The sequence below is a fragment of the Oryza brachyantha genome, chromosome 1, assembly GCF_000231095.2.
Source record: "Oryza brachyantha chromosome 1, ObraRS2, whole genome shotgun sequence".
Taxonomy (NCBI): Eukaryota; Viridiplantae; Streptophyta; class Magnoliopsida; order Poales; family Poaceae; genus Oryza; species Oryza brachyantha.
In genome coordinates this window covers 19,652,888-19,676,311 of record NC_023163.2, presented here as the reverse complement: position 1 = coordinate 19,676,311, position 23,424 = coordinate 19,652,888, and the positions used below count along the sequence as shown (strand labels likewise).

The 23,424-nt window shown below is 44.8% G+C and overlaps 1 protein-coding gene across 1 annotated transcript; it reads right to left on the bottom strand.

The window, feature by feature from the left end:
- Positions 1–8,493: 8,493 nt before the first annotated feature.
- LOC102705399 lies at positions 8,494–11,549 on the bottom strand. Its single transcript, XM_040526073.1, has 7 exons — positions 11,443–11,549; positions 11,112–11,227; positions 10,901–10,952; positions 10,119–10,396; positions 9,861–10,022; positions 9,121–9,279; positions 8,494–9,029 (listed from the first exon to the last, which is right to left on the bottom strand). Exons 2-7 carry the CDS (start codon positions 11,205–11,207, stop codon positions 8,928–8,930), a joined length of 849 nt encoding a protein of 282 aa, XP_040382007.1. The 5' UTR covers positions 11,208–11,227; positions 11,443–11,549; the 3' UTR covers positions 8,494–8,927.
- Positions 11,550–23,424: the final 11,875 nt, after the last annotated feature.

The following is a 23,424-nucleotide window of genomic DNA, read 5'->3' as shown; positions in this document are numbered from 1 at the left end:
TTTCCCCCCGACATGGTATGTGGGGTTGAGGCCAGGAGAGGAATTCGGGGGGGGGGGGGGGGGTTGTTCCTGCCCAACCCAGCCCTACCCCGCCCTATTGCTAACCCTAGTCATGCTCCCTACGACCAAAATGATCCATCATTGCAAGTTCCCCCAGTAATTCCGTTTGTGCTCGGTTGTTCGAGCCACCAACACAGTCATAGAGGTACTAAAAATATTGATATAAATCTTATAAAAAGGTACAATAGTGTTATAACATTCTGATGCTATATTTGAATAAAGCCTACTCAATCACTTGCCAAATTGAATCAAAATATTTAAAAATAAAGTAATGGTCAAAGTTTAAATGTGTTGACTGCGTGTGTTTTGAAACAGAACTTATTTTACTGAAGGGAGTAGTATATAAAATCAATGGTCAATTTTTTAGAAGTTTTGCTAAAATTTAACCTAAGTGTATGTCAAATATTTATGATTTGAGGAGGTATGTTTTATGTAATGGGATAATATTTCTTCTCTGTTTTTAGCGATGAACAGGACCATGATTTTGTTATGCGCATAGTAGAACTTTTTGAGGGTCAGGAATAGGATTTTGCTTCAATCGTAGCAATGGTGGGATGAGTTCGAGTCCTTTATAGTACTGTTTACTACAAATGATTCTATCTCATGGTGAGACATGGTAGGTTGGCACATGGACTTGGGCGATAGCTTTCTTTTGCCTAAGGCATACATAATAGTATTGGAATGACTTATCATTTTTTGCAATGTTGTCCCTAAGGCATTTGTAATAGTATTGAAATGATTTATCATTTTTTGCGATGTTATTACTAAGTCTATTTAACTTGTGCCATAATCACGCCTCCATTTGTAGATGGGCACACCCAAGGTTGACCATCCACACGGCCACATGCTTGATGAGAAAAACGAGATCTGACTCATCAACTTCATACTTGACGACAAGGAGGAGCACAAGTTAGGATTATAAATGTACATAATCGATAGCCACACCTCGAAGTTCTTTCTCTAGCTCATTAGGGTTGAGGAGTTCAATCCCAACGCCTACTCGCCCACGGATGATGGAGCATTATTGGTTTCCACTTCATTATCAAAGTGGTGATGGTGTGGGCCATGTATGTGGCCTTCTCAACGGCGACAATTTCCATGCTACTGACCTCTTTCTTACCACGACATCATCTTGGCCTGGGGCAGTGTGCCGCAACTATTCATCAATGGCATGCGGCTCCAGAAACAAGAATGAGGTTGTGTCATGGCCACCCTTAACACCAAGGAAGAAAGAGCGATGTTGTTGGAGGAGTTGAACGGACTAGTATGGAGCGAGTACTACATCATGGAGAAGGTGGAGTTTGACATAGAAGGTTATGGATTCATTTCCAAATTCCTTATGCAATGGAGGGGTGTCTCCCTTCTTTGTCTTCTCTAGATACTAGCTATAGATCATCCTCTTCTTCCCTAGCCCCTCTTCCTCCTCTTCTTCGATAGCTCACCACTGGTGAAGGGAGGAGGAAGGTTAGGACACCGTTCCCTAGTAGTAGTTGCACAAATAGTCGGGTCTTCCGGTTTGAACGGGTATCTCCAGACGTAGGTTTTTTTCTTTTGGTTCTAGAAGTATCTGTTCGTGCCGACTTTACTAGTCTTGGCTTCAAGGTGGATGCCCTCAGATTCAACTCTGGAGGAGGTCAACTTCGTAGTTGTTGAAATAAATTGATTAGGCCTATTTTATTTCAATAAATTCCATTGGCTCACAATTAATGTTATAAGGATTAATACGACCTTGAAAGTACATGTTGATTGGTTGAGATGGTAGATAGAGCATCACACGCGCACGCACGCCAATTCCAGGAGGCTAGGGCATGTCCCGGGGCCCCGGAGCTTGACGACGGGGTCATGTCCGGGGGTCCCAAGGGCGGGGCTAGGGGTGTGTGGGTGTGGCATGGGCGAGAACGAGGGTGGTCTCACCAAGTGGTTCCAAACCACTTGGAGGCCATCCGAGTGGTTTGAAACCACGGAGGCCATCCCCTGGTGATTTGGAAGGCGTAATCTATGGACACACAAATCATGCACAAATCTAACCGTTACAACAATAATGGTTGGAGGGTCAATGACTCGTTCATTCCTTGTGGAAATCCATTAGTTTTTTTCTCGTAGAAATATATGCCAGAACTTTCAAGGTGATAATTATCACAAAATCTATTTTTGAGTTGCCACTGTTGCTTTCCCTAGTTCCTCACCTGCACACACAGGTGCACAGGTAGGCGGCGATCAAGTTTTTAGGGAGCGTCTAGGTGCACCTGATCTAGTTCATCGATATTCGTTGTCTTCTTGTCCACATCATCATGTCCACCGACAGAGATAATGGCAGCGACAGAGGCAATGGCGGCGGAGACAGCGGAGGAAAGGTTGCTACTGGAGCCGGGAATGACTTCACCAATGGAGGCATCAACACCAACAATGCCTCGTCCAGCTCGAGTGCTAAACATGTTTCTAGTATATGCTTTTCTTGTAATTAGCATATTCATTTTTTAGCATTATTACAAGATGACTATATTTAGATGTCACGTTAAGTGTATTACTTTTCTGGATTAAAGTATACCGAATAATGACCATATTTCCAATAGTAGTCTGGTTCCTTTCTTGCGCCATCAACTTAGCCTTCAGTTGCGTGCAACTCAAGTTACAACTAACCTACAACTCTTACCTCTCGCAAGTTCTTCTCCAAGACGGTGAACACCTTCTTCTTGAACTCCGGCAAGGAATACTCTCAAGGCTCCTGAGGTTTCAAGCTTTGTTGAAGCGGTTCTAACCTACCATGTTTGGAGGCCTCAATTGGGTATGCCCCTAGTTTCTTCCACAGACTGCTATGTTTTGATTGCTTCATTCACTGGTGGGGTGGATCTATTCATCATCTTAAGGAAAAACCTTCACCTCAACCTTTGGTGTTAGAGCATCCCAAATAACTCATCTAAATTCGATCACTTCATTTGGATGATCATCTAAAACAATTTTATCATTAATATCTCTTTGTACTCTAGCAGATCATCCATATATGACATACTTCATATCTCTTTAGAGGATAGAGAAAGAACATTCAAATATGGAGTTTCTCTCTCCTAATATGGATAACATCCTAAAATAGAGGATGAGATATATGTTTTGCTGGAACTCAATTTTTACCCTTCATCCTCTATTTTTTATGTGAAGTCCTCTATTCCTCTGTATTCATGTAGAGTTAGAACAACATACATTCACTAATATATCCAACGCCTGTTAGTTTTGCCAGGCAGTTGATATAATTCATAAAATTTGGTGTTTGTTATGTATCCTACCTTTTGTTTTTCTTTGCCTTTTTTTAGAAACATTCATTTTATTTACATGGACAAAGTATAATGAATTAACCCCTAGTAAATCACCAAGTAACCGCTCCTCTAGCGTCGATCTCCACCCGCGGTGTGCCAGCGCCGGTCTCCGCCCATGCTGCTCCCCTCTGTCGGCCTTGCCGCTAGCGCTGATCTCTGTCCACCCTCCATGACTTCCCCACCCTCCATCACGCCCTTCATACTGCCTTGCGACGATGATATCAACTGTCCAAAATTTATCCTGTTCAAACGTGATTAGGATTATCAACGGGACATGTCGGGGCCGGGTTGAGCAAGAACGGCCCAGGCCCCAAAAACGCAAACAACGTTAATTTCTTCCCTGGCCCCAACCTCGGCAGATCTTTGGCCCCGGATGGAGTACTCATCGTCATCGGAGAGTGGGCGACGAGGACGCTGACCGCCATGCCGTTGCGTTGGGTCATCGCGATGCTCGGCCGCACCGCAGCCGCTGTCGCCTGGTGCTCGCATGTCACCCGTGAGAGAGAGAACGCTCGTGAAAGTGAGTGAGAGAGAGAGAGCGGAGAGCCAGTAGGGGTAGGGGTAGGAGGTGTGTTATATTTGAGTGGGTTTTTAGCTTTATTAGGTTTTAAAGTTTAATATGCCTCAGGTCCTTGCGGGTTTCCCGTGAGTGTAAACCCTCCATCCCGGCACTGAATCTCAGTAGGTCCAAAATGCCCTCCGCCGTCGCGGGGAAAATTGTCATCGCTAGATCTGATCCCATTCTGTAGTCGGCCTGAAAGGATAATTAGCGAGTGATCACATGCCTGTCGGATCGCACAAATACATCGTGCACACGTGCATGGTACGTATTGCATCCTATTTGTCTTGCAGGGTGAACGAATCCCTGCTTTCTATAAAGTTAATACCATTTTCTTTTCTCTCATAAAGCCACATCATCTCAATTATTTTTAGCCTTAGGATATTACATCAAGGGTGTAAATTAAGCCACATCATCTCAATTATTTTTAGCCTTAGAATGTTACATCAAGGGTGTAAATTAAGCCACATCATCTCAAGTATTTTTAGCCTTAGATGATACATCAAGAGTGTAAATTAAGCCACATCATCTCAACTATTTTTAGCCTTAAGATGATACATCAAGGGTGTAAATTGTATCTCTTCACATCACCTTAATTATTTTTAGCCTTTAGATAATTTATCAAGAGTGTAAATTGCATCTCTTGCCCCAAAAGACACACCATACAATTAACACAACCATTTATAACCTATGTATAATTAATAAGACACAAAAATATATAAATACATGAAAAAATCGTATGGTAAGTATAGTATGTAAGAATTTCTTTTAGAATTCATATATATTATATTATCACACAGTTCTTCTACAGCAACGCGTGAGATATCCATCTAGTTTGGGCAAGATGAGTAATGGTGTCTTTGCTTTTTTTTCTGCGCCGAAATTCTATTTGATTTTATATATTTATTATTTGATGGTAATAAAAAATTTTGAGTAAAAAGTTTAGTTCGACATTTTTGTGTGTATAATTTGTGCGATTTATTTGTAATACATATTGATCCCCGTAACCATCACATAGGCTCGGATCCATACATGCATAATTGTCGCTTAGCTCTCCATGTGTTTACGGCCATGGTTGATACGTTGCAACACAGTAACCAAAGGGTCGAGAAATGTACAATATAGATAATTAGAGGAACAACTTACCAGTCATCCGTGTTATAAGCATGTCAAACCACCCGATGATAGCGACCAAGATACGTACCTAGAAACTCAAACTAATTAACCATTCTTGAACTATCTAGATTATAAATAACTCATAATCATGTACTTAGCGGGTTCATAAGAAGAATAATTAGCCTCAAACTTTAATTATCAACAATAAGGGGGAAATCTAGAGGGTGGTCGCGACCACCAAAAAATCTCAGCTTAAGCCTATATGCATATATATAGAGGGAGTGAAATAGGAGAAAAATGACACTTAATAACATATTTTATACTTATATATATATATATATATATAAGTAATATATTTTCATAATATACGTGTCTTGGGTCGTAAATGTTACTATTTTTTCGTATAAACTTGATAGATTAAACTTGAAGTAGTTTGACTTTGACCAAAGTCGATTAAACTTGAAGTAGTTTGACTTTGACCAAAGTCAAAATGACTTATAACCTGAAGCGAAGGGAGGTATATCATATTTATAACAATAAAAAATATTTAAGTTGGATCATCCATAATAAAAAAATCCTGCATAACCAGAGTAGAGTCCTTGGCTAAATATAACGTAAAACATTTTGGTCATACTGCGTTTTGTGTATTGTAGCCCTTTTTGAAAACATATTCTATAAATAGATCTCTTTGGAAACATATTTCAGAAATAGATCCAGTGCTCTGCGCCAAGCATTATGGCGCCGAACCTAAACTACACCGCGCCATATTAGGTGGCGCCAACGCCGGTTAACCCGGGTCGCGCTCGGCTGAGCTGGCGCTGATGTGGCAGGGGGTTGGCGCCATGCTTCCTGGTGCCATGCTCGTCCCCTGGAGAAGGGAGAGTTGGGATATGAAAATGGCCATCGGCCGAATTGGCAGGGGTCGGCGCCAGGGGGCATTGCGCCGAGCCTCGGCGCCAGTAGACGTGGCACCGACCCCCTATCACATCGGTGCCAGCTCGGCCGAGTCCGACCCCGATCAACCGGCGTGGACGCCACCTAAAATGGCGCCGTGTAGTTCAGGTTCAACGCCATGATGCTGTAAAACCAAGAGTGTGTGTTGGACTAACGAGGGTCAGGTCACAAAATCTGTGCCCGTAAAACGATGGTTCAGACTGTTTGTGTGCAGGTGTTTGGGGTCAATCTTGGTCAACGACAGATCGGGATCAAACTCAGGGGGAGTTGTGGTCTAGCACGATCGAGGACGTCGGGTGATAAGGTGAGACATAGACACGTACGCAATAGACGGGCATCGTGCGGAAGCATCGGATTTTGCGAAGAAAAATTAAAGAAGAAAAGAGAAAAGTGCACCATGCATGGCTGCATGTACACACGTTATGCATGGGCATGGTTATTGGTTTGCCCTTGTATGCATGAGTACGTACTAGCCAGCGTGTACACAGAGCTCGGAATGGCTGGTTAAGAGCAAGTATAATAGCATGCTATAGGTTGGATATATGCTTATGTGAAAGAGAGAGTGAATGAGAGAGTGTAAGCAGGATGTGAGTTTGTAGCTAGCTTCGGCACAAGAACCAAGAAACTCTGTGAGAGTGACATGTGTGTCTTATATTAATGATGAAGAGCTAACTAGTATATGGACAGAGTAAAAAAATACTATAAAAAATCTTATAGTCAGCTTGTTGACTATATTATTATTCTTTCTCGGGGTCAGGACGTCGAAGCTCGTGCGCATGCATGTGGCTGGTTCATAGAGTGAGCTCGCGAGTGCGTACTGGTTACGTGGACGTCTTCTGTTTCGGCGCATGCAAGCTGAGGCGAGGGAGCGTCACTGGCGTGTGGGCCAGCAAGGGAGAGGGGAGCACGCGCACCCGCGCGGATGGAGTCACGCCAATCGATAGCTGACACGTGGTCGAGCCTTCCTCCCGTGCACGCGTCGAAGGCAGCTGGACTGGTTCGGATCTTCTGTGACATCGGGATCCCCTGTGGCAGAACAGAAAAGGGCTACGTGGCTTATCATAGAGTGCCGATTTTGGATCGAACGGCTGAGAGGACTTGGAGTAGCCGCTAAGTTTCAGGGGTATTGTGGTCATTTTGCAATAGAGGATTAGCCCTATAAATAGGGAAGTGATGGTTGCTTGAGTAAGCAACTTGGTGATGGAATAAAAAATGTTTTTAAGAGTGGTTTGTTACTCTAGCTTGTGTTGGTTAGATGTGACAATAACTCTCGTGAAAAATTGTTAAGCTTGTGAACCAAGCTTTGTAAACTTCGTTTCAAGAAATAAAATTTAAAGTTTACTTGTAAAATAAAATTTTATTTACCGCATTTAAATTTTACGCTTCCGTATTTAAATTTCTGTCAATATTTTCCGCTTTGTTTTATTTTCGATATCTACATTCCTGTCCTCATATTTTCACGGAGACATCTTTTTCAGAATTTTTTGATCGAATTGGAATTTGTTCTCTAGCATGCTCAGTTGCTATGAAATAAGACGAGATTTTCGTTTCGGGGGTAGTTAAACTATTGCTATATTCAGCCCCCTCTATAGCCTAATCCGATCTCACAGATGCTTGGCGCGGAGCATTGGGTCTATTCCTAGATTATGTTTCTAAAGGGTCTATTTGTAGAATATATTTAAAAAAGGCTACAATATATAAAATTGTCTTGGTCATACATAAAGTTCTAGTAGTACTAGAAGTTCATAATAAACAGAGATACTTTATTCTCATGGCTATAAGTCCATTGGAAGTGCCTGTGACGGGAAGGTGGCGAGCGGCAGCGAACAACGGCGGGCATGGCGGACTGGGGTTTTGACGAGCAGCGCCCTGTTCGTCCCCGGTGAGCTTTCTCGTTCGTAAATGGGCTCGTAAACGTGCTTCCGGTTTTGGATGTCGCGCGTACTCTGTTCCGTCCGATGCGAAATGGATGGTGGAGCGACTCCGGACGTCCCTCTGATGTACTGTAGCTCAGAGGATCTGGTTCCTCTTGGCACAAACATGGCAGAACACTCAACTCAATCCATTTATTAGCTACTCGTATTTAGCTTCACTCCGAACTGTCACTTGAAGCCACACTGCTGCCCGTCATTACATGCAGCATCAAGATTCGTTGGGATTGTTTTGTCTGTTTTGCTAAAACGAAATCGTGTCGCGGATCCATTGGAATTGCAGGGTCCTCTTCGTGCTCGAATCTATAAGATGAGATGTTTGTTGGCACGATGGTAAGCACGATCCCCTTCGTGTCCCGGCGGCCCGCCGGTGCATTCTGTAATTCCATTTTGTCCCGACCACGCGTCCGGTTTTCGGTGTCTTCCCTACCATGACCACGAGCATGGCAGAGCTAAGCAAGAAGGCGTAGAGGAATAGTGCCAAGGCCTGTCAGCGACCACTCCCACCGGGGTAGAGTTGGGTAAATTGCGAGATGCAGAACCAAAGGGGAAGACCGGATACACAACAAAAGTACGAATTTTCTTGCATGAATTTTCCAAGAGTGGCTTTCTGAGATGAATTAAGACATTGAGATTCCACCACCATGGCACCATGTTATCAACCGCACGCAAAGAAACTATCAACTATGCCATGTCCATGAATTTTCTTGGGTTAAGTTTACTGCAAATCCACGATGATTAGAGACACCAGATTCAACCACCAAGTTTGTCTGGTACACAAAAAAAAAAAAAACATTCTCAGTTATGCCATCTCTAAGCATGACTCTAAGTCTACGCACACAAAGAAATGACCAGATTCTACCACCAAGTTTCTGGTACACAAAAAAAACATTCTCAGTTAAGCTATCTCCAAGCATGACTTAAGTCTACGCACCAAAAGACCATCTCATGTCTGAACTCTAACACTATTATAAAACTGACGACAAAAACTGGAAACTAACGCCCCCTTTCAGCCTGAGCCATGACAGGTCTGAGCGCCTTATAGATGGATAAGGAAGCAGATATCCAGGATAGAATCCATGACATAATGTTGGCAAGCTGAAAGGAGAATTTAGTTAGATTCTTTACTTCAACAAAATAAACCAAATTCAAAACTTTACAAACAGAATAATAGAAATGTTTGTTATACCCAAAAAGTTGAACGCTCGTAGTGATGGATGCAGTATATGGCCCAATACATCATAAAAGTAGCATCTAACAAGCTCATGTAAATGCTCAGCTTCCTTCTGTTTCTGAATGGAGGAACCTGGGCATCAGGTGCCTGACCCTGACTAATGCAACTATTGCACTGGAAAAACAGGATAACACAAAAAGGTATACGGTTTAATTCTGGTACATTTGCAAAGAAACAAAAGGCATTCCCTTTGTATCTTTTTTTGACACTTGAGAACAGTGAATCATATAAAAACTGATCAATGTTAATGGATATTCTATATTTATTTGGTTTGTCTGCATTGCTAATACTTTGGTAAAGCTAATTTAGTTGTGCAACAGGGTAACTCTTTCACTAACTCAAATAATAGCCCAATTGATTAGCACACAAAAAAACAATAATGCAGCACAATTACAGCTTCAGTGTTTAGTTTAAAATAGCATGCAACACCACACAGTTAAACTCTGGTTTAGAAGCAACCATAGCAACTATATAACATTACCAAGTTAAGCAAGTGCACTGGTTGAACGAAAGCAGGCTGATTTGAGAAACAATCGGACTAATAGGCCGTTTATAAGGGAAAAGAACGGCTAAGGCATATATGACACAGCATATAAAGTCAAATTAACCACCTCCAGCATAAACAAAACCAACTTAGATATTCTTTTCACCGTTCTATCATGATTCTTTTCCACAACAATATGTGAGGTTCATACCAGGTCTGCAAATGGAAGAAGCGATGAGAACAGCTGTGCCACAGCGGCAATTGCAGATATTATATTGGCAAGTCTTGTATCCCTCTTCAAAGGTCCAAACAATGCCATAAGCATCAGCACAATAGTTATGATCAACAGCGATATAACTGTAGCCCAGCAAACCTAAAAACACAATAACATTAGATCCAAATCCAATTCGATCACTTTATGTCTGTTTGAAAAGCATTGTAACGTTAAACCCAAATCCAATTCGATCACCTTTCCACTCACAACCCCATTTGGGCTAAACTTGATAGTTAATGTGACGCAAAAGATAGTAAGCCCAATGGTGTAGATCACTACAGTGGTAACACCAACAATTCTTCCATCGGCTCTGTGTAGCTGGCAAAGGGAATACAATAACCATGCAAAAGTTGCACATCCTGCCGAGATAACGGCAGAGTAGGTGTATATCTCCATGAAAGCATTCCGATTGCAACCAGTGCTCCAATGGACAATGTAAGGTGTAGCAAAGGAAAGCGCTGATAACACCGCACCTTAAGAACAGAAAAAATGGTTAAGTATGTATTAACATAGGGAAATCATTGACATTTTTTTTATGAGTTAAAATATCAGAAATAATAGTTTTTAGAGGAAAACATTACATACGTTCAGACTGGAGATACTTTGGCAAAAAAACTATTACTTCTAGAAAACTACATAGTTAGGCCAGTGTATCAAAGAACCACACGCATAATGTTGAATTTATCAAGAAACAACAAATTTAAGACGTGGTATCACAAAACTAAAAGTTTAGCATATAACTTATCACAAGATGAAACCTCCACGATATGTAAAACTTTTACGTTATGACACATTGCTTAAACACATATTAGTTTTGCAATAAATTTATGATGCAACATCTTAAGCATGTTGTTTTTGTGATAGTTCTGCTAAAACATCTGCAGTTTTGCAAAAAAAAAAAAAGAACTCCTAAAATTGGCACAAGGAACATTTAACGACTGACAGAATCTAAAAAAGATAAGCCGAAACATACTAACCCATGATTATGGTGGAGCTATCAAACCCCTTTTCAGGAGATGGTGGTGTTGCCTGCAAACACATGCTCGATCGTCAGCCGCAAACCCAATAAAAGATTTATTTATTTTTTTGCGCGAAACTATCAATTTCTCAATGCATATATCATTAAGACGATCCAAAAAATAACAAGCATAAAAAAACTACCATCTTCGTGGTGTCTCCGCTTCCTACCTTGCCAAGAATCACATCCGAGAAGTAGGAGACGTAGCCAACAACGATCGTAACGGAGAGTACGAACAAGAAGTAGAGGCACCCTATTCGCCCCATGGCCACCACACTTACCCCCTCTGGAATCAGCGGAGAAAACCAGGAAGAAGCGGCTTGTTAGTAGGGTTGTCAACGGGGCGGGGAGTACTGGAACGCCCCCGGCCCCGGCCCCGGCCCCGAAACGAAATTCGGGGTGAAAACGATCCCCGTCCCCGCCCCCGCCGGGTCCCCGGACCCGAACGGGGCCCCGACATCCCCGAGAAGCCAAGCACAGAGAGAAGAGTAGAGGACTCACCGTGCGTCCGTGCCAGAGCGCCGCCGCACCACAGCACCCGGCCGCCGAGTCGCCCCCGCCGCCGTGCGTCGTCAAGAGCCCCAGCCCCGCTGCCGCGCCACCCCGGCCGGCCGCCGAGACACCCCACCGCCGCGCGGCCGCTCCCGCCGTCGCGCCGGGTTGCCGTGCGCTACCGCCGCCGCAGCACCGTACCACTCGGCCGCCGAGCCGCCCCCGCCACCACGCGGCCGCTCCAGCAGTCGCGCCGCGCGGCAGCTCCCGCCGTCGCCGCGCCGCCCCGCGCTGTCGTTGCCGCCGCCGCCCGGCCGCCGAGGCGCCACCGAGCCGCCGCCGCGCCGGGCTGCCCTAGCCGCCGCCGCCTGCGTGTTCTGTGAGGGAGAGAGACCGAGGAGCTAGTGTTAGTAATTTTAATGGGCTTTTATGTTTGGGCCTTATATTCACAGTTTGATTTGCCTCCTCGGGTTCCCGTGGGGAACTTCCCCACGGGTAAAAACGTCCCCTGGCCCCGGCCCTAACTCCCCGTGGGCGAAAACGTCCCCCACCCCTGTCCCCGTCAACTCTCCGTCATTTCGACAACGAAGCCAGAAATTTAACTATTTGCCATTATTAGATTTGGATACTTTTCGATTGCTACTTTTGCATTTGCTCTTATAAATATGCCACTGAAGAGAAGTTATGCCATATTTTTTTTGCAAAATTTGCTATAGGGCATCAAAAAAATGTATAATTAGCTGATGGACACTGTAAGATTACGAATCTGCTGTAAGACACCACAAAAATTTGTTAATTAGCTGGTAGCCACTTCGGCCATTATTTTATTAATTTTAGAGTCAAAAATTTAAAAAATAACGAGATTGCCCTCGGTGGCCAACCTGTTATGCCCACTGGGTCCGGTCGAACCAGACCCAGTCGGTTTCGGCACCGCACCCACCCGAACCCTAGCCTATAGGGCGACTGAGTAGACGACAGCGGTGGCGACCCAGCTACGGCGAGGGTAGTAGCGAACCGACCACCGAGGGCAATTTTGTCATTTTTTAATTTTTGACTCCGAAATTAATAAAATAATGGCCAGAGTGTCTACCAGCTAATTACCACATTTTTGTGGTGCCCTGCAGTAAATTCGTGATTTTGCGGTATCCACCGACTAATTACATGTTTTTTCGATGCCCTGGAGCAAATTTTGCCTATTTTTTGCCACAATTATTTAGGCGGATTCATAATAATTAAACATGAACATAACATACATAGGTACACTGGGTTAAAACACATGTTGATACTATCTCAGCATCAACCCTACACAGATGCACAAATATTCATCAGGTTAATCAGATCTCACGATAAGCCATACATAAGTAGTTCAACATAAGTTTCATCCTGCCACACACAACGCCACACAAATATACAAAAGCAAAAAAAAAAAAAGGCGCAGCACCATATCACGTACTGATTGAGTTCATTACATCACATTACGTGACAAAATATTACATCACACTATTTGCCTTCACTCATTAGAAACAGCACTTGTTTGTAAGCTACTCTGCTGTACTGAAGTAATGAGACTCCCGACACCTCCAAACAAAGGATGTGATCATTGGATACCACGGTACAATTCATCATTACTAGTCTAATAACCAGTATGGACATTATAATTCATAAGCAAAGGCTTGTATTGGAAATACTTGTTTAATTCACAGAACGAGCAGCATATATGGTTTTCTTTGATTCGATATCTTGCCAAACTTCCCAACAAACCTACTACTAATTAGGTTTTCCAACCAATTGCTTGGCCAAGCTTATTAACAAGAAAATATCAAGCTATGATGGAGGCAGCACTAGTAATAATCCCATTATATTCCAATACGTCTGCTATACCCTACCTGCATAACAGGCAACATTGCACAACGCTTTGCCGACACATTCCACAGGTATGCATATTCATTTTTTTGCAGGAGATTAGTAAAGCAACTAGTACTAATCACCAGGAGAAAGTAAAGCTACACAGTATTAGCAGTTGCTGATAATGAGCATGGGTGACATCGTAGGGATCACCTCCGTCTCGAATCGGCGGGCCCAGGCGGGCTGGTCGACGTGCGTCCCGTCCCCGTGCGCGGCCGGACGAGCGGCAGACGGCACGGCGAGGCTTCGACGGTGAGCAGTTGGAGCGTCGTCGGCGGCTGGGCGGCAGGCGGCTACGCGCCGTCGTCGACCTCTCGCGCTGGCGGCGGGTCCGGTCCCCGTGCTGGCAGCCGGCACGGCGCGGCGTCGGCGGCGACCACCTCGAGCTCGTGGGCGGCCGACGGCAGGCGGCGACGACGTGGCCGCTTCTCCTCTCGCGCGGGCGGTGGGCGGACTGGCGTGCGGACGGGGAGAAATTTCAGTATATGCCACCGGACTGGCAGATTCACAACACTTTCAGTTTTTACCACTTACTATATTTGAGGCTTTGATAATTTTATTTTTCGTTTTTTCATGTGCAATGTTTAACTATTCATCTTATTTAAAAAATTTATAAAAAAAATTTAAAAAATTAGTCACGCGTAAAGTACTATTCATATTTTATCATCCAGTAATAATAAAAATATTGATCGCAAAAAATTTTCAAATAAGACAAAGAGTCAAAATATTTTATCAAAAAACTGAAAAATAGAGTTATTATGGGTCTGTTCCATAATAACTCTATTTTTTATTTTTCCGTGTCCAACGTTGCACCATTCGTCTTATTTGAAAAATTTGTATAAAAACTTAAAAACATTAGTCTATATAAAATACTACTACTATTTATGTTTTATCATCTAGTAAAAATAAAAATATTAATCGTAAATTTTTTTAAATAAGACGAAGATATAAAAAAAAATCTTATTTTGTATACAGTAATTCGCAACATGTTGAGAATAAACCATTGAAGACGCGAATGGTTTCATTCCTTGCCAGTCCGTCTGTCGTGTCTATAGCCCGTGCCGTGCCGTTGTTCAACCACATCGGGTGGGGAGCAGCTCATCAGTCAACACATGCGTCGCCGGCTGACAAGGTCCTCGGCTCCTCGTGCTACCACATAAAAACCGTCCAGCACCCCCGGCTACTGTCACGCTTAAAAATTTAAGCTAATTTTCAAACAATAGCACGCATTAATATTAGTTCAAAAATCAGTTCGAGTGTATACTATGATAAATTAATACACAGTTTCACGACTTAAAAATAAATAAATCAATTAATTTTCAAAATGCAACGGAAAAAACTCTAACTATCTAATCTTTAGCTTGGTGATAATGGCTACACCCTATAGGCATTCTTGATGTTGGACTGAACCTCAGCTCACCCTTGCGAATAACCTTCTGACTCAGGCTCTGACACACTTTCTCTAGTGAGAAAAAATTAAGTAAGACTGAATACAAACCATCGTACTTATTAGTAACATCCAAAAGACACTAGTATAGAACATCTTATCCGTCATGGGTCAATAACCTTATCGGTAACGGGTATTGGTTCCGTTACGGACAAAAGGTTACTGATATGAAAAATCATCGGTAATGGGTAAACCCTGTTACGAAAATATATCCGTAACGGGTCATGATTACGAAGATATATCTGTAACGAGTCATGATTACGAACCATTACGTAAATGATATATCTGTAACGGGTAATTATGAACCGTTACGAAAATATATTTGAAATACAAAAAAATAGTTCTAATTTTAGATATGTAGCATGCTTAGAACCATCTACACCATCTATTCATCATATATATGTGGTAGTTCAAGATTGGAACTCAAGTCCTCCACCTCTATAAACACACGCTCTAAGCATCTCACCTATGAAGCTCTTTCGATTGTTTCTTCCGTTTTATTTTTTTACTATTGATTTTCAAATCATATAATGCATATCTAAATCTCTATATGATCTTAAATTAAAAAGTTCTCAACTACCAAGTTGGAGTTCTCGATGAAATGTACAGTTTTTATATAGGAATCTTGTTCGTCCGAGGTCATTTAAAAATTTTAACTATTCATTTTAAAATATATTCAAATAATTATAACATATATTTAGCCAACAAAAAAAATTTCAAATGAAAATATAGTCAATTATAAGTTATAGATAAACTCAAAATCTACAACTTTGATATAGAACATATCTTCATCCGATGTCATTTGGAAAATTCAAAAATATCATGTTTTTCAAATATATCCAATCAATGAGAAATTCAAATCTAGATAGGTAAACAACTTCCAATGAAAAAAATATTACAAAGTCGTTGACCTATCCGAGATATACGCTTTCTCTGTAGAGCACATATCTATTCGACATTGTTTTCTAAATTCAAAACTTAGTTTTTCAAAATAGATCTAATATTTTGTAACACATATTTGAGCATATAAATAGTCTCAAATGAAAATAATGTCAATTACAAAGTTGTAGATCTTATCAAAATCTACAACTTTTTGTTAGGCATATCTCCTCCTGAACAATTTTAAAAACAAAAATACCATTTTCTAAATGATTATTTTCTTATCCGTAACGGGTTGTAATTACCGACCGTTACGGATATTTTTAGTTTCCGTAACGGGCCATAATTATGACCCGTTACAGATAAGGTTAGCTATCCGTAACGGTTCGTCCTATGACACCTGTTACCGATATGTTCTTATCCGTAACGGTTCATAAATAAGACTCATTACAAATAAGGTTAGTTATCTGTAACGGTTCGTCATACAACACCCTTTACCGATATGTTCTCATCCGTAACGGGTCGTGGTTTTGTCCCGTTACAGATCATCCGTAACGGTCCATAAGTACGACCCATGACAGATAACCTTATATCCATAACAGGTCATTCCTAGCGGACATTTGAAACGGGCTGCATTTTAAGCCGTTACAGATAAGTTATCCGTAACGGACCATATTTTCTTGAAGAAAATGAACCGTTGCCGATAGAGTGTCATGTACCAGTGAGAGGAGAATGATAAATGCAATAGGATATCAAGGATAGAATAAGGTTAATTTGCAAAAAAACGACGTTTAGCAAAATAGTAAATAAAATAGACCAAATAAAACATAAAGTAAACACTTAAAATAATCTTACACTGTTCAACATTACACCATGTTACAACAGGCCCAAACCGCTGTCTGGCGGTACACCACATTGTGACAGAGTCAACCCTCTTTTCAACGTTACACCGCGTTGCGACAAACCCAAACCACTGCCCAACGTTATACCGTATTGCGGCAGGATCAAACCAATTCCAAATTTATCTGGTTATTAAAGGTTCAACTAATCCCAGCGAATATGTTAGTTTGCCCCATAACCACGGGCACGTCTACTCGAATAGTTTTACTCTGATAAGAGGTGTACAATTTTATCCACAAGACATGGCTCCACGACATGTTACCATCCTCAAGTATCACCACGATACCTCGGTACGAAAACCATGATAAGACCTTTTACCTAACCCTCTCTGGACAATCGCACCCTTCTTTACACCAAGCCGGAAGCAGCATAAGCCCTCGTCTACCACAATGCCCATCCATACTCTATCACGCCCACACTTGCCTAGGTACGTCGAATAGGGACAAGCTAGACTACGGATCTCACCATTGCCCACTCTGACTTGTGGCTACTATGTGTAAGACTTTCAGGGTTTCCTGAGAACCGGTCCTTAATTGTCTGGGTAAGACTCTCAAAATCATGCACCCATAGCCCACCATAAACAATATTTTAGTTGTCATTAATCCACATCGGTAAATTAACCATCATCAACTGCTATAAAAGTCTATCATTAATTAAATAAGAACCGTGAGCTAGTTGAACTAAGCATGGCTAAGCATTGCCTAACCCTAATTCTAGTAAAATTGACACTGGGATGATAATAATATTAAATGGAAAACAACAGATATATAAAAGTAATTGCCCAATATAAATACATAAAGTAATGCATGTTTGAATGTAAAACGAGTATTTTTGCAATCATCGGACCAACATGATCAACGACAGGTGCCACTTGCCTTGCTCTAACCCACGAGGAACTTCGACGGCGACTTCGAGAACAATTGGTGCTTCGACGGGCGAAAAAACCTACGACAAACAAAGCAAAACAAGCAAAATAGGCTATAAAACTACTGAACCAGAGAAAGAAACTATTTTTAGTGTATTTCTTGGTATTTTTATGGATTTAATGAAATTTGAATGGACTAAAACAGAGACGAATGAATTAGTTAGGAAATTTAGAAGTTTAAGTGTGTTTTTAAACTAAACAGAAAGCCTTAATGCATTATTGCGCAATTATAAGAGGTGATGACGTTAGCATGGGAGGAGAGAGGTCGAGCTGACAGGCCAGACTCACTTGGCAATGGCACGACAAAGGGGAAGAAGAGTCCGACGAAGGGGGCCCACAACCGGAGAGAGGGGGGAGAGACTGACGACCTGGCCCCACGAGTCGGAGAGAGGCAAGGGACCGACAGGTGGGCCCAGGTGGCCTAGTGAGAGAGAGAGGGGAGGAGGACTGACGCGCGGGCCCGTGCCGATAGTGAGAGAACAGAGAGGGAGAGGGGACGACGTCGGCTGAGCGACGTGAGCGAGAGGTGGCCGTGGCGGTGGTGAGTGGCAGAGGCTACTAGTGCATGGCTGTGCGAGCGGGCGAGCGGCGTGACGCGCGAGGGGCGACGTGGGTAGTGGCGGCAAGGGGTGGCGATGATCGGGGAAGGGCGGCGGCGAAGCGCGGTGGCATGAGCGCAAGCCAAGAGAGAGAGGAGAGGATGGGTGGAGAGGAAGGGCGTCAGCGAGCGGTGGCTACGCGAGGGGAGAGGACGGGACGGAGGAGGAGGCGACGGCGTCGGTGGTGACAGGGAGAGGCGGCGACAGGGAGAGGTGGCACGCGGCCAAATACGGTGACGCGGCAGCGGGCGGTGGGCGTGCCCGGCAGTGCACGGGAGCAACGACACCCGACAGCAAGCCGAGGGAGAGCGAGGGAGGAGAGGTGTGGCGACACCGGCCGAGAAGCGGCGGAGGCAAGCACCGTGGCGAGCGGCACGGTACGGCTTGCGGTGGCGACATGCACGCGCGCATGCTCGGCGCGGCGGCGCACTCGCAACGCGGCAGTGAGGGCACAGGTGAGGTGGCACGACGACGGACGACGGCTCGGCGTGGCGCGGTACGACGGGCGGTGGCACTGGCACAACGCGGGTTAAGCGAGGTGGCGTGGCGTGGCGCAATGGTGACTTTGGCGCGTGTGAGGCGAGGTGCGGCGCGGGCATGTCACGCCCTAAGTTTTACCCTAGCTAATAAATAATTAAATAATGCATTAAAAATTGTTTAATTAAAGTTCAAGAGAAAACCAAGTGCAATTAATTTAATTTAATTGGAAGCTTTTCGGAATGTTCTAAAATGTCCCGAAAGCATTTTAAATTATTAATAAGATTTAAATTTGTATTGCAGTCAATAAAATTTGCTCAAATAAACTTAATAAAAATCGGTAAAATTAGAGGCAATTTTTTTTTCCATTCTTCCTTTTTCTTTTCTTTTTCCCTTTTTTTCTCCCTTTCTCCCTTTCTCCCTTTCCCTTTTCCTTTTTTCCTCCCTAGCCGAACTCCTCCCTGCCCTGTGTTGTCCGATCTCCTCTCCCCCTCCTCCCAGCTGTACTCCACCCCACCTACCCCTGGACACACGCACATCCCTCCCCCTCTCCTAGCCGTGAGCAGCCCATCTCCCTCCCCCTCATGGTAAAATTAATTCCAATCTATTAGGACTCTATTTCTTATCCCTTTGAAACTTTATCTATTTTTCTACAGGAGATGGATTCCTAGATTTATCACTAGCTTTTCTCCTATAAATAGACCCCCAAGCCCTCATCTTTCCCCGTTTTTCAGCCGGGCTGCGCCCACGCCGTCACTCTGCTTCGCAAGTGCCACCTCCTGTCCAGCAGCCGCACAACAAGCCGCAGCCATACTGCTCCCCTGCTGCATCCCTGTTCACAGCAGCTCCGATCGGTTTTTCGCCACCGAATCTCAGGTTTGCATGTCTTTTCCTCGTGCGAATCAATCTAAATTCATCTACCATTTAATTGTTTAGGTTTCCTAGCCAAACAGCGAGGAACAGCAGCAATCCGTCGCTGATCTCTCCACCAAACCTCAGGTTCGCATACGTTTTGCTCATGCGAATCAATCTATTTTTGATCTACCGTGTAATTGCTCAGATTGTCTAATCCAATTAGCTAGCGTGAGATTGATCTACGGTGCGAACTTCAATTTCGTACATGTAGATTGATTTTACGTTAAAGTCGTATGGTTTTAGTTTAGCGAGTCGTTAAATCTCGATTAATGGGTCGTTCAATCCTATCGTTGTTCTGCTAACAGTTCACGGTTTCGCGTTCCCGATCTGATTCGTCGTGCGAATCTCTGATTCGTGCACATTTTAGTTCTATTTTGCCACTACACGTTCTGTTCACAATTTCACGAGCCGCAACCCAACCCACGCTGTAAGTCCCTATCGCCTCCCTCTCCTCCTGGCCAGCAGCCCACCAGCCCAGCTACCCAACCCACTCCCTCCTCTCGGCCTATATCCTCCTGCTCTCTCCTTTCCTCAGTCTCTTTTCTCGTGGGCTGGCCCAGCTCTCCTCTCCGGCCCACCGCAGCCCAGCTCGCCCTGCTCTCCTCTTCTTCTCTCCCTTTCCTTCCTGGGCTGAGATAGGCTGTGGTCCAACACCCGCGCCTGAGGTCCGGCTCACCTCCCCCTCTCCCTCGGCCGCCGATAGGTGGGCCCCACCTATCGAAGGTGTCGTCCTTCTTCGGCCCACCTCTCTCACGCGCGCTGCCGCCCCGTCTCTGCTCGCACCCTCGCTGTCCCGTGCTGCCGCACCGAGCTGTTGCCGCGTGCCCTCGCCCTCGCCGTCGTGCGACACCGCTGGGCGTTGTTTCCCCGTCGCCCCGCCTGCATGCGCCACGTCCGCGCGTGCATCAGGCTCGCGCCAGCACAACCACCCTCCTCCGCTTTCCCCCAGCGCCGCTGAATTTGCACAGACGCCCACCGCCTCCCGCACTTCCCGACGCCGCATCCCGGCCACCGCGCTAACCGCCGGTCTGCCCTAAGCGCATCGCCCCCACGCTAGCCTCCCCCTTTAAAACCCAGGAGCGCCACCGCTGCTCCCCCTTTGTGCCGCCGCCCTCTGCATCTCTCCGCCGCCTCACCGATCCAACGCCGCCTCGGTCGCGTCTCTCTTTCGTCTACTGGACGCCGCCCTCTCTCACGTCGTCGTCGTCGACCTCCCGTCACTGCCTCGGTGCCACCCCGTCCTCGCCGTTGTCGTCTTGCCGCTGGTGAGTCCTCCAGCTCTCCCTTCCCCTCTCTCCACCCCTCTCTTCCTTTGTCCTTCCTCCTGCTCGCCGCTTCTCGTCCACACCTTCCTCACTATTGCGTCCGCGTCAACCGATCGCCGTCATCGAGCGTTGCTCCCCTCCACCGCTGCGCGCGCGCATGCACCGCTTTGCCACCGCCTTACGTCGCCGCTCGCCGGTCGGTCTTCGTCATCTGGCTGCGCCGCTTGCCGCTCGCCGCGAATCGTCCCGCATCGCATCGCCGTCGCTTGCCACCTAGCGCCCATCGCCTAGCGCCACCGGTCACCGCCGTCGCCTTGCACCGCCGCTGCAGCCTCCTGCTCGCGTCTCTCGGCTGACGTCGTTCCCACTCCTCCCTTTCTCTGTTTTTTTCTCATTGTGGGGTGGGCTCGGGTCATCAGCCTATCCCGCTCCTCTCTCCGGCCCGTGGGGTCCACGCGTTGGCCACTGCCCCTCCTCTCCTCTCTGCCACTAACACATGGGCCCCGCATGTCAACAACACCTCTCCCCCTTGAGCCAACCCGTGGACCTAGTCCACGGTGCACCAATGCGCCCTTGAGTCACTGGCCAGTGGGCCCAGTGCGTCAACGTCCACCCTCTCTCACGTGTTGATGTCATTGTATCCAATTAATTACGCAATAAATTCAATTAAGGTTTCTTTTTAGTTTAAAAACACAGTTAAACTTCTAAAATTTATAACTAATTCATCTAGTCTCCCTTTAGACCCATTAAATTCAGAAAAGTGCCAACAATCCATTAAAAGTTTCTTTGTCTGTTTCAGTAGTTTTATAGTCTGTTTTTACTTGTTTTGCCTTGTTTGTCGTAGGTTTTGACCCCGTCACAGCGCCGATCATCCCCGAAGTCATCACCGAAGTTCCTCATGGGTCTGAGCAAGGCAAGTGGCACCCTCTTTGATTATATTGATCTCATGTTTATAAAATTCTCTGCTTTACATTCAAACGTGTATTGTTTTATGCAAATCTATTTATTGTATTTATCTATTGGGCATTTATCTTTATATACCGTTGATTCCCACTCATTATTATTGTTATCCCAGGCTTAATTTGACTAGAATTAGGATTAGGCAATGCTTAGCCATGCTTAGCTCAACTAGCTCACCAATTATTATTTAATTGCTGCTAGACTTGAGAGACCTTTAATGGTTGTGATCATTATTAATCTCCCGTTGTGGATTAAATACAACTAAAATATTGCTTATGGTGTGCTGTGGGTGCATGGTTTTGAGAGTCGCGCCCATGGCCTATAAGGACCGGTTCTCGGGAAACCCTGTAAATCTTACCCGTACTATCCACAAGCCAAAATGGGTAAGGTGGGATTTGAAGCAACTATTTGACGTACCAAGGCAAGGGTGGGCGTGATGGAGTATGGACGGGACATTGTGGTGTAACGATGGCCTCTGTTGCTTCCGGATTCACCAAGGCACAGGACGAGACCACCCGACTTGGTGTAAAGGAGGGGGTGAAACCTGAAGTGCGGTGCGATTGAATAGGGAGGGTTATGTGATGGGTCCTATCACAGTTTTCTTTCCGTAGTATCGTGGTGATACACCGGCACACGTTCAAGTGTAGTGGAGCTGTGTCTTGTAAAGTTGTACACCTTTGCAGAGTAAAACTATGCGAATAGCCGTGCCCGCGGTTATGGGCGAACCGACAGATTCACTGGGATTAGTCGAACCTTTAATAACCCGATGAACGTGGAACGGGTTTGACCCTGTCAACGTGGTGTAATGTTGGCAGTGGTTTGGGTCTGTCGTAACGTGGTGTGACGTTGGGTAGAGGGTTGACCCTGTCGCTACGTGGTGTAATGTTCGACAGCGGTTTGAGCTTGTTGCAATGTGGTGTAATGTTGGACAGTGGATGGTTATTTTAACTCTTTACTTTACTTTTAATCAGTCTCTTTTATTTACTGCTTTGCTAAATAAATATTGCTTTGTGCAATTTAACTTTAGCCTATTCCTTATACCCTATTGCATTCATTATTCTTTCTTCCTTAGGTGTTACTTGTTAAGTACGGTGGTTTGTACTCAGCCTTGCTTAATTTTTCCCTACTAGAGAAAGTGCCAGAGCCTTTGTCAGAAGGGGCAGATCCGAAGGTTGAAGTGAGGTTTAGTCCGTCGTCAAGAATGCCTGTGGTGTGAGCCATCATCGCCAGCTGAAGCTGAAGATTAGATGGTTTAGTTTTGTTTCTTTTTCCGCTGCATTTCGATAGACAATTGTTTTTATTTATTTTTAAGTCATGGAACTGTGTATTAATTTACCATAGTGTGTACTCGGGCTAATTCATGGATCGAGATTTAATACATATTATTGTTCAAAAATTTGGTGTAAATTTCTGGGTGTGACAGGGCGTGACGCCGGCTGAAGGTGGAAGACGGGGTTGTCAGTGGCCCAAGAGAGGGGAGGGAGGCGAGATAGACTTCGGGCATGGATTGGGCCATGGCCTTTGGCCCAGGGAGGGAAAAAGAGAGGGAGGCGGAGGAGAGCGGAGCGGGCCGTGACCTGCTTCGGCTTGCGCGGGAGGGAGGATAGGGGATGGGCTATGGCGGCTTGGGTCGGCCCGGCGGGAAGGAAAAAAGAAGAGAGGAGAGAGGGGGCAGGCCAGCGGGAGAGGGGGGAGGAGTGGTGGGGAGGTGGGCTGCCA